Source organism: Nesoenas mayeri (assembly GCF_963082525.1).
Source record: "Nesoenas mayeri genome assembly, chromosome: 8".
Lineage (NCBI taxonomy): Eukaryota > Metazoa > Chordata > Aves > Columbiformes > Columbidae > Nesoenas > Nesoenas mayeri.
Window position 1 is genome coordinate 18714591 of NC_137554.1, and position 16140 is coordinate 18730730.

Genomic DNA, 16140 nt, shown 5'->3' on the forward strand with positions numbered 1-16140 from the left:
TATCTGCAGTATCAGGGAGAAATCTACAGTTTAAGATCCTTGGAGAATAACTAGATACATAGATTACTGGAATCATTAGTAAGCCTTCAATACTTATATGTTCAAAACCTCAAAGCTTCATTACTACAGGTCAAAACTAACTAGAAAAGATGCACAATGAAGTATTCAGCAGTTCATACCTGCATGCATGTTTTTGTGTTTGGGTTTTGTTGTTGGGGTCTGTTTTGGTTTTGTTTGTTTGTTGGTGGGTTGGTTTTTTTTTTTTAGTTTCTAAACACTCTTTGATATGTAATAGGCAGAAGCTTGTGTTTCTTGTGCTTCTACTGCCCTACTGTGCACTGAGGAAGATGGGGAAGAGAAATAATTCATGGATGTGTGCTGAGGTCCTCAGCTTGCAGGTTTGGGAATAGTCTCAATTTGGGAGATGAAAGAACATAACGGGCTAGATGTGTCTCCTGGACAGGACTTCAATAAGGCAGGAACAAGTGAAGCAATTAGAAGCAATTTCTTTAAAGTATTTTATACATCCTATTTCACTGATAAAAATCCACTATTATGGAACTACAGGTTGGTCTTGATTGACAGGAACAAGAGAAACATGCTTTCTTTTGTTTCTTCTTCCATGGCTAAGTTGACTATTGCATTTAGAAGGGCATCCCACCTCCTCAAGGCATTTTTGCTAAGAATTTTCAAAAGTTGGACTTAAGACTTAATAATGAACTCCATTAAAATGTCAATAATACTGTCCAGATCTTAAATAACAGGTCAAGCGGCAAGACATCTAAAAAAAAAATTTAAGATTTATCAAAATAGTCATTAAGCCCAAGTTTATGAGAGTTAGGTGAGAGTTTAAAGGCTTAACTTTATGAGAAGTTTGTCTTCTCCTTTCAGTCAGCAGTGGCTGTCCCCGTTGTGTTCTTAGAAGATTTCATTTTAACTTGAACCTTCAAAACCACTGTTAAAATTTGGGCCCACTGACACAATCCGGCCAAAATTTATATTTTATGAACTCATTTAACCAAACCTCCAAGGAACTGCTGCTAAAGACTTACTTCTGACAGTTTCCAGTGATACACGCAGGAACCTTGTGAAGCAAGTAACCAGTTTTTCTGAATTTGAAATAAAACAGACTATAGAAAGAGAATTTACAGATGCAAATAAAAAACATAACCCAAGATATTTTTCTTACAGATTTTATGTACCACCCCATATCTTCTGGGTTTACACCTGAACTAGTCTGCAGTAAAGTTTCAAGCATTTGAGATGGTTCTTTGCATTTGCATTTAAAAAACTATGAATTTTTTGTTTAAAGAAAAATTAACATAGTAAATCAGTTCAGATGCACAGCCTGTCACTGTCAACTACCTACCAACAAAGTTTGCTTGATTAAATCTCATTATTTTCAAACTTGCCATCTATGACAGCATCACCACTGACATGAATGATCTACAGACAAGTCAGTAACAGCCAAACAATGGACATGATGTTACTGGATCATAGCTCTATTAAGAAACCATCTTTATCTTTGTCAAGCATATAAGCTCCACTTAAACAACTTCATACTCGAAGTGATGCATTTTCAATCACGGCCTCAGAATTGTTGTATTGTGTTAACAGTCTTACGGTAAAACCAAACTCAAAGAGGTGAACTACGCAATCACTACTGAACTGTTCTGAAAATGAAAGCAGATCTTCCATCTCTCTTCAGAAAAATAAGTTAAGTAACAAATGAGCAACTCAGAATACGACATTCAGAGATTCCAGTTTTTGGCACATTTTTCCACAGATTATCTGAACTGTAACCTACTTGGCCAACAGTTTCTTTAGGCAGGGATTTTAATTTTTCATGAACACATTGCTCTAATAAAGTACTTAGCATTAGTTATGGCTTTTGAATTAAAATGCATTTGTGACATTAAATTTTAAAATCACTAAGTCATTAATTTTGACCAGCTTTTTTTTTTTAATTTTTACATAGTGTTTGTAAGAATTAGCAACTAAGTGCATATTTCATCAACAAAAGAATGAAAGCTGTACTAATAAAACTTACAGTTGCAGGTCCCTGCAGAGCACAGCAATATTTTATACACCGACTGCATGTCAAATGACAGCCAAAAACAAATTTGCTGTTCTGATAAAGGCTTATCTGTCAAATACCACATAATAGTTCAACTTATGACCAAGGGCAACTTAACACACAATCTGTTATCTACATTTTCTTCCGTATTCAGAAATAAAAAGGTTTACAGCATTGCAGAACAGTTCTATAAATTGTCTAGCTCAAGCAATGACTTAAGTACCTATTTGTGAAACTAACTTGCAAGAAAATATTCCAGGTAATAACTAAGTAGCTGAGCCTACTCAATTGAGGATGCTGATCTGCAATTTCTGCAGGTATGCAAGTCTCTGTGGTTGCCCTACTTTACCTTACAAAAATTCACCCTTGGTCTGCTTTGTTCAGGGTAGCACTCAGAAAGCTCAAACAGTATAAATGATAGGTATTTTAGTTTTTAATATAAAATCATTACTTCAGATATATCTACTGGCCCCTATAACCTTGCTACTAAAAGAAACAATCACCTGCTGACAGGATGGGAGCACAATAGCAGACTTCAAAGCAGTTATCACCTTGTTTTATCTTGTTTCATCACATTCATCTTGTACTTATGAAACAGTGTAGAGTTATGACACTTAAGATGAAAACAGAAACAGCCAATTTGATATCTAATCCCCATGCTAGTATGATTCTACTGTTCAATAAACTACAGTCAGTGAAGTAGCTCAGTTTTCGTTACACATTTTAATTGAGTACAATTTACACACTTTATACACCTCTAAGTAGTGCATCAGATTTGTTCAACAATAAGAATGCAGCTCACTAAAACAGATGTCTGATCCTCCAGCCTTCCTGGTTCTTAGTATCAGTTTTCCTTATCATTCTACATTAACTTGTAGATAAATTAAGCATAAGTGTCTAAAATTCCAGCTGTGTTGCAAAATGCTGCTGTAAGGCTAAATTTTTAAGTCCAAGTAGTTTCATAATCTATGTGCAGCTATTTATGAAGGCAGCAGGAATGCTATTCTGACAGCCTAATTAAACTTCCAATAATGTCAGCAGGAATCTGATTGCAAAATGGCTCATTTTATAAACATCACTACTTTTATGACTGACAAAAATATGCACAATCAGGTGCCAGCTCCTTCACAAATACATATTTTACAACTTGTGCTGTAAATTGCTTCCAAGTACAAAACTTTAAGATGTTAAAAGCCTGTGCTCAATCCCTAAAAAGTGGCACAGTTCATACAAAGACTTAATGAATTTTGCTCTTCTGCCAATTTCACATGCATGTAACTTCACTAGCTTCAGAGGAGTTACTCCCAATATATATAATTTTACATCTAAATCAAGCCATCTCCTGTATATCATACTCAACTTGGGATTACACATACATTTAAAACACAAGTGAAATACAGGACAGATTAAAAATAATTGGAGCTTGCTTATTTTAAGATCACTGTGTAGTCTGTATATCATAGTGCACATTAAGCACACATTTCTTCAGAATTTGCTTTTTAAGTTTGCTGCCCATTATGTGTCTTTAAAACCGAATGGGCCATGAAGTACTGACAGAGTTTGAATAAAAACTACACTTCTAATTGGAAATGTTTCAGAATTAAAAAAATCATAGATGACACCCCAGTATTTGAGGCAGTAATGAACCCTAAATTGAACCAGTTCCTCACGGTAGCGATTGCTGTGTTGATAGCCATTACTGCTGTTCCAGTTATAGTACAGGTTAAAACAAAGTATTGAATGCTTTAGCTCACTCATCTATGACACAGATACATTTACAATAACTTTAAGTCTTATGGGAAAACAGTCATTTGGTACTGACCAACTGCCCATACAAATAGAACTTCCAGTAGTTCTGTATTGTCTCCTCTTCTTAGTTACTTCACAGAACCCATTCAAAAATTCAGAGCCAAATTCTAATCTTGGAGTCACTGTGCCTTTTTTGTCATTTCCATTAGGACTACTTAAAAATAGTCTCAATACACCAGAGATGGAAAGATTTAATGAAAAGTCAGACCTCACAGCCCTCAGAACTTTAAGACAGTTTTAAAAACGTCTTAAGGAGTTGTGCCTTCTGATTTTATTAAAAATGAAGGTAACATCAAATAAAAAGCAAAACTAAAGAAGAATACATAGAACATTTTACTTTTGTCAAACCTTAAATGTAAAGTATATTAAAAAAACATGGTTTGGAATTTCAAGAACAGGAATATAAACACATAATTCTATCCCAGAAAAAAATCCATGCAGGTGTTACAGTATTTGATCATTCTCTACATCCACTGGTATGCGACAGCAACTTAATGTTATTAAATAGACACAGAGATACCATAGATTCATACAAATACCAGGGTCTTCTGGCCTTGGTTATACTGTAGACCAAGCACATCTGTTCTTTGGTAAGTGGAGCAGGCTCGTTTTCCTTTCCCATGCAGGACTGTTAGGCCACATTAGCCACTCATCTCAGAAAATTATAACTCCTGTAAACATAGCCTGGGCTACTTTTGTCACAAGAAAACAATATTAGAGGCGGTATCAGAGGTATAAATGCCAAGAAGTTAAAGATATTTATTCCTTGTGGTGGCTGTTTCAGGAAAAAAAAAATAAAATATCCAAACTCTCTCCTTCTCTATTCATTGTTTAATCTAAGTAACATTTATACTCATATGCAAAGGTATTTTGATAGATGGGAATGTACACATGCACACTTTCAGTTTAAATAAAGAGACTTTGTGTGGAGAATGGCAATTTAAAGGTAACATGACTTGAAGGTATTCCTATAATAAAGTTTAAAGATTTAGTAAACTGGGACATTACAAATCCAAAAAAGTGTTTCTAGATTTTTCTTCTTCCCTTTTTCAAGACTGACAGAATATACATATACAGGTTGACATTTTGATTTATCCAAAACAATTTTCACTTCGCTCAGTTTGCAAGTCCTATTGACTAAAATGTAATATCATTCACAACAAAATATTTTCAGTAAGTGAAACGAAAAGCAAAGAAAACCAAACTAAGCTCAGAAGCTAAGTGGTTTAGAAAGCCTGGTAACATCTATGTGTGCATAAGTGTGTCTAATTTTTTATACATTATATATATAGACACACACACACATATACACACACACGTGCGCACATGCGCACACGCACACACACATTTGTAACCTGCAGTGAAGATCAATCTATTTTCTAATAAGGAACAAAACACATTATTTAAAAATGTGGCTAATTTAACAAAACAGAGAAGAAACTGCTGCTATCAAAATATACAATTTGGATTGCAGACTAGAAGGCTAACAACATTAAAAAAATAGTTTTAAGCAAAACCCCTTTGCTTTTGAATAACAACAGGTATCAACCTGCCATAGCATGAAGCATCCAAACAAGATTTTATAAAAAGTTTAAACTGTAACCCTTCTTCATTTTGAAGTTCTTGACACATCATATAGTGCGAGCTCTGGTCTCCAAACTGGAGCCTCTTTCACTTTTCTCAATCCAAACTTCAGGAAAGAAATGGCAGCTGAAGGATTCAGAATCTCAAGTGAGATTTGTGCTTTACCATATACCTGAAAAAAAATAACAGAAGACAACATTACTACTCTTTGGTATTTATAGAAATTTTACTCTCAGGAATAATATGCATGGACTTTCTTAAACAAAATTGCTAGAGAATTAGTAAGTTGCCAAAGAGATGCTATGCCTTATAGGCCATATAGCTTTGTATTACGCACAGTATTTGTCTCACTAAAAGACAGTCAGCTAAAGCCTTTGCTTTGAAGAAAAGTCATGTTTTCCACAGCATCACACGACTTCCAACATTGGAAGACTCTTTTAAAGATAACTCTAGTTCATTCTGGGAATTCAGATACATAGTTTAGCTGAGACTTTTAAATAACAAGCCATAGAAAGTTTGATGCTTAAAATTATTTTGGCAATTCCCATAGGATTTTTCTCTTTGTAAGTTCACTCAACCATTCAAGCAGTTTGCTGTGCCATCAACATGAAAAGATCAAATATTCACAAAATGCATGGGTTTCTTCCTTCCCTCAATATTGCTTCAACTGCTTCACAAAAAGAAAATTTCTTCTCTACAAGAAAAGGCTATTGCAATGAACTTCCTGCTCAGAGCGGGTTCTGAACCACAAAGAAGCAGAGCGAGAAGCAACGTTCTCTTCACATTGCTGCTGGTGCTGCTCCAACCCTCACTTCTCCTGCAAGGCTGGGCTAAGTCCTTGGAAAGCCTTTAAGATACAGAACAACCATGTGTCCAAAATTCATTATGTGCCATATCGGTTTTGACTTCTTTCCTCATCTATCCAGTGCTGTGGACCCAAGGGCATCAGAATAATACTTCATGTCTCTTAAGGTAGTTTCTCGCCTCTTCTAGACTGTCATCTAGTGAGGTGGAGAGAGAAAGAAGAGCTCACAAGCTCAGACCTGCAGCCCAAGGGACTGGGGGAACAAAGGAAAACTAAACACCATCTACCTTGTTCTCCATTCCTTTCCTTTTGCCTAAAGGGAGGTGGGGAGTCATGGTACTAATCCATTAATCATAACTAGCCTTCCTTTAAATCTATGCATATTACACTGTGGAGATTATTTATAGTTTATAATAAAATATAGTGGTATATATTTAACTGTATAATCAGGCAGAAATCTAAACAAGCAGTATTTTCAAGCTAGAACATCATTCAGAAGTCTAAGTTGTATACAATTCTCTTCTTGCTGTAATTTTTAATTCCCACCAAACATCATAAAATTGTGATCATAAAGGATTTTCAGCAAGAAACATACCTGTCCAAAGTTTCCCAGAAGCGTAGAAATACTGGTCTGTCCAAGTGTCTTTTGTGGTAGCTTAGTTCTAACACTGTTACATCCCATTTCTGCACATTTGGATCCAGACGTACTTCATCATATTTGAGATGAAAAGCTTTAACTACAGCAAACAGGAAAACATTTAGTGTACAAACATGATGACTTTAGTGTTTAATTATTAGTCAAAGAGAATTCCCACCACACCCCTCTTTTTCAGAACAGAGTCTGAGAACAAAATTAATGAGCCATCTCTTCAAAAAGTCAACTCGTTAATGAAGGGCACTGAGCTAAATATAGTGGTCAGTGGCCACACTCAAGCTCTCATGCTACTACAGGTTTAAGTGAAAGGGCAGCCCCTATTTCCAGATGCAGAGATTCCATAAGAATAGCAGAACACCATTGCCAACTCAAGCATATTTTCTTAGGGAAACAAAGATGTTTCTGTAAACTATTCAAGAATTTTACAAAACCCCACAAATCTCTGAGACCATTGAGAAGGAAACCTGGCTATTTGCTCAGTGTGTAGAGGACTGAGAGAATGCCAGTGTAACCATGAAATGCCGCATGAAGCATTCCGAGAAATTTAGTAACTATCAGTTTCCCTGAACAAGTGCTCAGTTAAAAATGGTAAAATGTTAACTCTTGGGAAGTACTGTCATGTGAATTACGTAAAGCCTAAGTATTAACATCATCTTGTGATTCTTGATTTACTTAGCCAAATCATAGTTTTGACATAAACCAGTGCAACGTATTTAAGTCTTGTACGACTCCTATCTGGTAACCATTTTAATGCATTGTGGAAACTAGTTATTTCTAATGCCACAGTCATATCTTTTCCAGTACCACACTCTTCATTTATTTCTTCCACAAAACCCACCTAGAATTTTGGCCAAATGGCTCAAATTTTAAAATAATTAAAACAAAACAAAACAAAAACAGTCCCCTTTTCCAGGTCAATTTATAAAATGATGTACCTTGGAGCTTTCTAGAAAGCTCCTATCTGAAATTAGCTTTTTTTTTTCCAATTAACAATCTAAAGAAGTGATCATCTGGCTTGTACCATTGTCAGATACATTTCCTAGCTTTGTGAATGAAAACTGAGAATACATAAAAGTTATCTTTGCTATACAATGTTGTATATTTCAAAGTAACTCCAAACAAAGCACATAAAGATATACTGGGGCTATGCATTTACAGAAAAATTAATCAACACCTGACAGAGCCTCTGCATTAAGGTTAAATGATATTCAGCAGAAGAAAATCCAATTCTGAATCTGAAACAAATGCATATTAAAGCACAATAATGTGCTCTAGCAGCAAGACCTTTAAAATGATATTCAAAAATTAAATATTTGTTCATTAAAGTGACATCATTCAAAATGTAATCGGAAACATTCACTTGCAGATACAAAAATAAGCTTGTTTGCTATGCGAACATTAAACACTCACACTACGTGGAAAGAAAACCAAGAACAATTGTAGAGACTCAGGTAGCAAAACACTATGTGAAAAAGCAATTGAATAAATAAAATCATTTGGCAGGTTCTGGTCCAATACAAATTTTATTAAGGAATTCTTTGTGGTAAGCTACCTGCCTGTTTTCCAAAACAACAGTGATAAGCTTTGAATATTTATTAATCACTATAGAGCCAGTGACTTACATGAAGAAATGCAAACTGCAGATGAAACAATGAACTGCTATAGATCCCAGAAACCACATTTATGAAGACTATAAATATGGGCAAAGCAATAGCTTCAGGAAAAGGTAAACACAGACAACCAGACTGATGTTGCTTCTGCTCTCTCCATTTACACTGTCATTAGGAAAAGCCCTAGAGATACTCTTATCAGGAAAAGATTTTAAAAATACCTCACTTTGAAACAACAGAATGTATTTCCAAAAAAGAAAAAAAGTCCATTTCAATATATCTTTATGAGTCAAGTCAGAACAGATGTCCCCCTTTCACTTGAAAAACATAAGAATTTGTACACCTTCAGACTGAACTACACAGGTTATCATTTTGATCTTTTGGCACAGTGAAGACTTAAAAAATGTCAAAGCATGTCATAACAATTCCTGTGGCCCTCCATACATTTATATATATGTAATTTTAAAATAGGAACTTGCACGTAACCACTAGCTCGACCCTAACTATTTAACAGCATTTTACTTGGTTTTATTTTGAAGTGTTATTTTATTCTTTCATTAGTCTCTTTTGTTGAGCTCTCTCCTGTGGTGTATTTTTTCTTTTACACTGGCCTTCAGGCTCGTTCACTCTCAATTCTCCCTTAAGCAACTCATTCTATTTTCTCATTCACAGACACACACCCTCAGCCTTGTGTCCAACTGTTTTATTTTCCTTGCCCCTTACCAAACTAGCATTCTCCTTCCAGCTTCTACTTCACATCCCAAACATGCACACACACAAAACCTGATCAAACTTGTTTCCTCATCACGATGATTGGAAGATGACAGACTGAACTAGAGTGGCTTTGGGTTTTTGCTGGGGTTTTTTGGCATTTGTGTGTATGTGTAGGTTTGGAGGTTTTTTTTAATTTGTAGCTCAGAAACCACTGGACACTATAAAAAGGCTTATTATCTAAGACAGATCCACAACAAGGCAACAGAGAAGCTGACAGTTTCTTTAGATATTATCACACACCTTACAGTCGGAAGAGTGCAAGAAAAGTGCAGCACATGTCAAAGCAACTGGACATAACTCTCATAACTGAAAAAACCTTTTCAGATCTAACCAGTGGTAACATCTAGCTCACAACTTAAAAGTATTTGTATCTTACCAAACTTTCAAGTTTTTGTCAGACCCCAGATCATATTTGCAAAGCTTTCTCAGCAAAATACTACTGTTCAAAGCAGGAATGAAATCTGAAGACAGACTGTAAACCTGTTATCTATGAAGTGTTATAATTACATTGTCTTTCACCTTTTTTTTTTTTTTAGAAGCTTGGAAAGTAAATTTATACACTAGCTACTTCTGAACTTCTTGTAAAAATGACAGCTCTGAGAAGAATTCTGTTGTAGAGGGGACATCAATACTTGCTATCTATGCAAAGATGTAAGTGCCTCTTCTCAATGACCTGAACCCAACAGCACTTTTCCAGTACTTTGCCATATGCATAAACACACCACAAAATCCAAACAGAAAAACAAACCCACAAACACTAAAAAAAACAAAACCAAAACCACTCCCTTACTTTTTGCAAAGATATCCACAGGTGATCCATCCGGCAAGAGCCAAGGCCAGCCTTTGAACTGCCAAGCAGGACCCTGTACAAACACTGCCACCACACGATCCCTGCAAACAGAGACATGGACATGCTGATGGCCCTGAACATTTAAATTACAGGTCTTCTTAAACAGGCAAGATACTTCAGCATAGTTCCTTACTCTAGTAACAGCATTATAGCATATTCAGCAACCACACCTCCAGCACAACTACTTTTTCTCTGCTAAGCAAGAAAAATTTCACATGACATTTTTGGACTTGTAGCTCCGTCCCTTTGCAGAATGAAGCTCTGTTTTGTATGTTACATTTGTAAGAAGTCAATTTTTCTTGCTGGTCATTAGTATTTTGCTTTTAAAAAGTGCCAGAACACTTTGGAGATGATCTTTTATGATTAACACTGTGATCTGAGATGTATGAATTTAAAAGCCTTTATTCTGAACACTGTCAACCTCAGTTCTCAATATTTATTAGAAGAGACAGCTGCTAAATTTCATACTCTGGTTGCAAAGTGCATCTTTTATTGTAAAGGTAAGTAACCACTATCTGCGGTCCAAGAAAACAAATTTGTGATTAAGTTGAAGCTTTTATATTAACAAAATTAAAAGAAAACCACTTTGAGAACAAATGTCCTCCCACATCAGGTCTATCTTTTTCTTGAATATTTATCATCTGCCCATGGTTCCTACCTACTGCAACAAATAATCACCTCTCTAATCTATTCCCCAAATTTAGTTCATCATATAGTCTACCAAACCCAAATGGAAAAGAATAATAAAGGTGGGGTGGAGGTTTGTTTTGTTTGTTTGTTTGTGTTTTTGTTGGGCTTTTGTTGGGGGGGGGGGGCAGGGGGGCGGGCAGAGTTTGCTTGTTTGTTTATTTTTGTAAGACAGACTAAAGCTCTGCCATTTAAAATGATGTTGCAGGTTTTGTAACAGCTAACAGAAAAAAACAGCAGCAACATGTTAATGTCTAGGTACTATTATCTGATTCTCCCTCGGATAAAAACAAGCTGAAAACCCACACCGCTTCATCTCTTTGGTCAGAAGCACTTTAGGAATCATTTAGGTTTGATCATTAAACATTTAAAGTGATATTTAGAGCTTCAAAACCACAGAGATCTGATTAGTTCAAGTCCTTAAAACACAGTACAATTAATTTAGGAACAAGACCTTTTCAAAGTACTCCTCTCCATTAATATCTACTTTGTAAGTTACAAAAAATGTCACCCTGCATGTCTAAAATATTCACACTTGTGAGGAATAAGTAAAAATGTTGCCTAATTCATTACATCAAATAACAAAAAGATATTTCTCCAGAATTTTACTGCTCAAAGAAAAATGTGTTTTCGTAGCATTGAGGAATGGGTTTCCTGCATTCTCTTCAAAGGAAAAGCCTTCTGTGATCTCCTTTCCCGGACTGGGGCTCTCCCTTCACAAGTCAGCTGCCAGCATTCAATGAATCTGATTCAGTACTGAAACCACAGTTTAGTCTCTACTTTCTGTTGTGTTTTCCTTCTTTCTTTCTTCAACTATTGAAAAAAGTTAGAATGCCAGATGCTGAAGGCCTGCCAACCTATCTTTCTAATAGATCTCATTCAGAAAGCAGATGAGAGAGCATTTTTCTCTCAGAGCACATTTCAATGACTCGTCCACTACAGCATCATGAATAGGAAAACTCATCTGAATATTCCTATTTGAATTTCTGAAACTTTTCAGGCAAACTTTATATTAAGTTGCGCTGCTCATACTGTTAAAAAGTAGAGTGCTGGATTTCTTAATAAATTATTTTAAGGAGTTTAGTGTAATAATATTTTCACATTAATAAAAGACTCCTATACACTTAACAATCAAATCCATTCTTTTATCCATATCTTAACTTTTTATGCAATGTAGTAGTGTTTTATTGGTCCCCCCCAAATTCTGCTTTCTCCTGATTTAGAAATTCTATGAAAGGGAAATTTATTTTACCAGTCTTGTGGCATAAGTTTCAGAGGTTGGTCTACTACTCGATAAGGTACAGTGACGCTGACTGTAGTTCCCCCCGGCTGTATCTGGTCCTTCCTTCTCTGTATTAGCGTTTCATTTTCTCGTTGACAGCCTTGTTTTTTCTTTTCATCTGATGGTACAAACCTTGGGGAATAAAGACACACTCAGTAGACAAAAGCAATTTATTTGATGTAATCAGCAGGAAAAGTAACAACTTTATCAGAACTTCGCATTATTGGCAACAGCCACAGAAGCCATCTCCTTTTCATTATGCCAAGCCTCCATCACCTACTCATCCAGAACAGCAAAAGACGTCAGAATAATACCTCATAAGCCCTTTATGATAAAAACAGCCATACTAAAAGGTCCTCTGCCCCTCAAAACTACAGCCAGACATGGTCTTACACATTGAAGGCATTCCTTGCCAACCTTACCCAACACATGCACGAACAAGAAGCCAGATCCCAACCTGCTGAGCAGCCAGAACTCATTCTCTTTAGTGATGGAGGGTAACGTGGGGCAGCTCAGGCGCTAGGAAACAATTGCTTACTGGAGTAAGTTTTAGAACTCTTGCTCTTGGAGCCATCAGAATTATGTCTTTTCAAGATAGCTGGGATTAAAAAGGTTTTGGAGTAAGGTTTTATTTGTTTGGTGATGATACACTATCAATGATTCATCTGGTTACTATGATGTATGGATACTACAATTCTGGATTTTTTGTTTTCTGAGTAGGTTCTCTCACAGACTAAGTGCTCGGAAAACAAGGATAACGTGAGCCTCATGTCTTATGTAATCTCTGTATGACAAAAATAAATGCTTAAGAAGTAACCCCCCTGCTGCCCCCCACAAATGAATTACAGATCTTGTATTTTCAGCCCCATACCCCCTTAAAGGAAAAAAAAACAAAAACAAACCCAATTCCATTTCAAGAGTCTTCTCTTTATGGTGATAATAAAATACACAGAACAGTTCTCAAAATTGGCATCATAAATGTAAGAGTAGTGTAAGCATTTTTACTGATGAATCTCAGTGGATTTTATCAGAAGGAGAGATAACAAAATCATGCATTTGATAGAACTAAAACTATGTCACAAAAAAGTCAGCTGGTGTGACCAGTATCACCTACCAGACCAAGGAAAGAACAGAACTCAGACCCACATTCTCCTAATATTCTATTCAGAACCACCCAGCTACATGACTGTTTGCTGCTGACATTTAATTCCCTAAACTTCCAATAAAAACAAACACCACGTTTCACTTAACTGCAGAAGTTATCAGGAATATTGGTGCTACATTTTAAAAGCACAGAACTCCACATAATTGGTAAGACTTCTCTTCATTATAGTACAGATGGTGCTTTTAAAAGGCTTACTACATTTTCAGGGTAAGTTGTTTCCACTATTTCTATTTGTTCTCTTCAACCTACTTCTCTTTGAATACTTAAAACTGATTTGAATGTGCTTAAACAGGCGGACTGCACTTATTATTGCTGGAAAAGTAGAAAACAGGAATGTAAAATGAAATATGAACAAAAGTTCATTATTCGGTCAACCTGAAAATACTAGTTTTTGCAAACATCTTGTATCCAATGAGAAATTGGCACTGGGGGGCAGGGGGGGAAACCCACAAACACACATTTTAAGGCAGCACACTGAAATAGTCAATAAGTGTTCAAGCAAAACTATTTTACTTTCCTAATGTAAGTAAACAGATGAAGCCCATTTATACTGTTTATGATTTAACAGTGTTTCAAAAGCAGTCACAACCAATTTCTGAAGTGTCCGAATGCATACAACCACATTGAAAAAATAAAAAAAACCTCTGCAGATGAGTAGGAATTAAAGTTGAGTAGTATTGCAAATACAGAAAAAGCATTACAGATGTTAAATTGTAAGGTATAAATTAAATTAGGCTTATCTGTCTAGTACATGCAAAACAACACTATTCTAAAGAAAATACAAACAAAAAAGCTATACAGGATACACTGGGGAAAAGTGAGAATATAATAAAAAACCCATTAAGATAGTCATTCACTAATAAAATAAACGTAAATATTAACTGATTTCTATTTACTTAACTACCACAACTGACTGAAATACGCAATTGCGTTCAACACAGTTTTACTTTGGAAAAAGCCACCAAACGTGACATCAGAATTGAGTATTTCTAGTCAGGTGGTAATTTAAAAACCCAGACACGAGGTACAACTTTAATCATGAGCACGCCTAATGGCCTGTCCTGGCCGTATGTTGCAGACTTCATTTTACCAATACTAACTGATAGGAAACAGTGTTTTTTAACTTAAAATGAGTATTTTCTTGGTAGTCTTGAGCTTTTAAGAAAACGATCCATGAGTTTCTCTTCACCCATCATAACTAAGGGATCTGGGTTGGAATAATGGAAAGAATTGTTTGGTTTTTAATAATTTTAAAAGTTACCCAAACCCCACCCTCAAACACCTTTTGCCTAAGTGGCAAGGTCTATGTGAAAAGCCATGATCACCTAAAACAACGGAGAAAAAATTTCATTTTTATTATGTCCCATGCACTGAATGAGAATGAACTCTCACAGAATATGTAAATAAAAACCAAACTGCCATAGATACATTACAGTGATAATCAGATATTCATATGAACAGAATCTAAAAGGTCAGAGTTTTAATTTAATTTGTAAATATGAGGCAGCAAACACATTTTACATGGGAACAGGAAACCTGGACACCTCCGTCAAATGAGACCAATGTCAACACTCAGAGGCAATATTGCTGTTCTACAAAGAGTCCGGCAATTTCACCACTATATCTAAGATCCTTGGAATCTGGCTCATCAGGAATTCTCGATTCTACTTCTGGCTTTAAGTGTTTCTGTGTTTAAGAATTCATTTCAACACTACTTCATTGACAATTTCTCTCCATTTCACAATCGGCTAGAAACTGTGTTACTGTCATTCAGGCATCATTTGGTTGTGCCTCAGTTCTGTATCTTTTGGACTACAATAGCTTCAGTTTTATTTACGGTAGAAAACAATGTTTTTGAACACATTTATCCACAACAGAACATCAAATATCTTGTTATCTGAACTTTCTGAAGCACAAAAGTAACAATGAGCAAATTCACAAGGAACAGTAGAGAAGATGGTTGCCATAAAGCAAGCATTGAAGGAAGTGCTCACGTATCTGTACACACACAGAGCACAGGAATAAATACAGCTTACAGAAAGTTTATGAAATATATGTTTGCATTTCTGGGAACCATTGACTCAGTAAATATAATAAAAGCCATGTGCTCAAGAATTAAGAATCAAAAGAAATTACTGTATGATTATAAATATAATCATGGCTTACTCCATCACTACCTAGACATAAAAGACAAGCCTAGGAAAACTGATTATTAAAGAAAACAGCAACCCATCCCATCCACCCCCCCAAATCTTCTCTTGGGAATTGTTTCCCACAATACTATAGCTGGTGGCTTAACTACACATTTGTACTTGCCACCTTTTTAATCATCCAGTACACTAGAAACCTGACTGTTCTGAAACCTGACTGTGAGGGAGCTTACATTTTCTGTTGCTTCTCTAGATTACTATTCTCTAGTAAAAACAAAACATAATCCCGTATCACCTTAGAATCCATTTTTATACCTCTACTAGGAAATTATTAGTACTCAGTTCTCTCACTGTTAATTGCCAAAATCATTATTTCCATAAAAACGGGAACACTCTCTCATTTTACAAAGACAGCAAGTCCCTTCTTAAGATAACAGGCAAGTGATGGAACTAGATCAATTTATGGGAGGTAACTGGGAAGATATTGAACTGCCAGAGCTGCTCATGCCTGAGTTCTAAATTCCCATCAATTGCCACCATTAACTCCAAAACACTTCCACCGAGCTCAGGTCAGCGCTTTGCGGCCCCAACTCAGGCACACTGAAAAATGCATGAACGGAGAATGAGGCAACTCCAATGCTCAATAGCAACCGCAATCACCGTGATATACATTTGATTATGTTTAGAACTGG

The 16140-nt window shown here is 35.8% G+C and overlaps 1 protein-coding gene across 4 annotated transcripts in view; it reads right to left on the reverse strand.

Annotated features, from left to right (window-relative positions):
* Positions 1-2819: 2819 nt before the first annotated feature.
* Positions 2820-16140, reverse strand: part of CDC73 (cell division cycle 73) — a 107359-nt gene continuing 94038 nt past the window's right edge. For all 4 annotated transcript variants that reach the window (XM_080349280.1, XM_080349283.1, XM_080349282.1 and 1 more), the window contains 4 exons: positions 12104-12265; positions 10105-10205; positions 6871-7012; positions 2820-5642 (listed from right to left, as the gene is read on the reverse strand). In XM_080349280.1, coding sequence (XP_080205406.1) covers positions 5606-5642; positions 6871-7012; positions 10105-10205; positions 12104-12265 — 442 coding nt within the window. In that variant the 3' untranslated portion in view covers positions 2820-5605. The remainder of the gene's footprint in view (positions 5643-6870; positions 7013-10104; positions 10206-12103; positions 12266-16140) is intronic.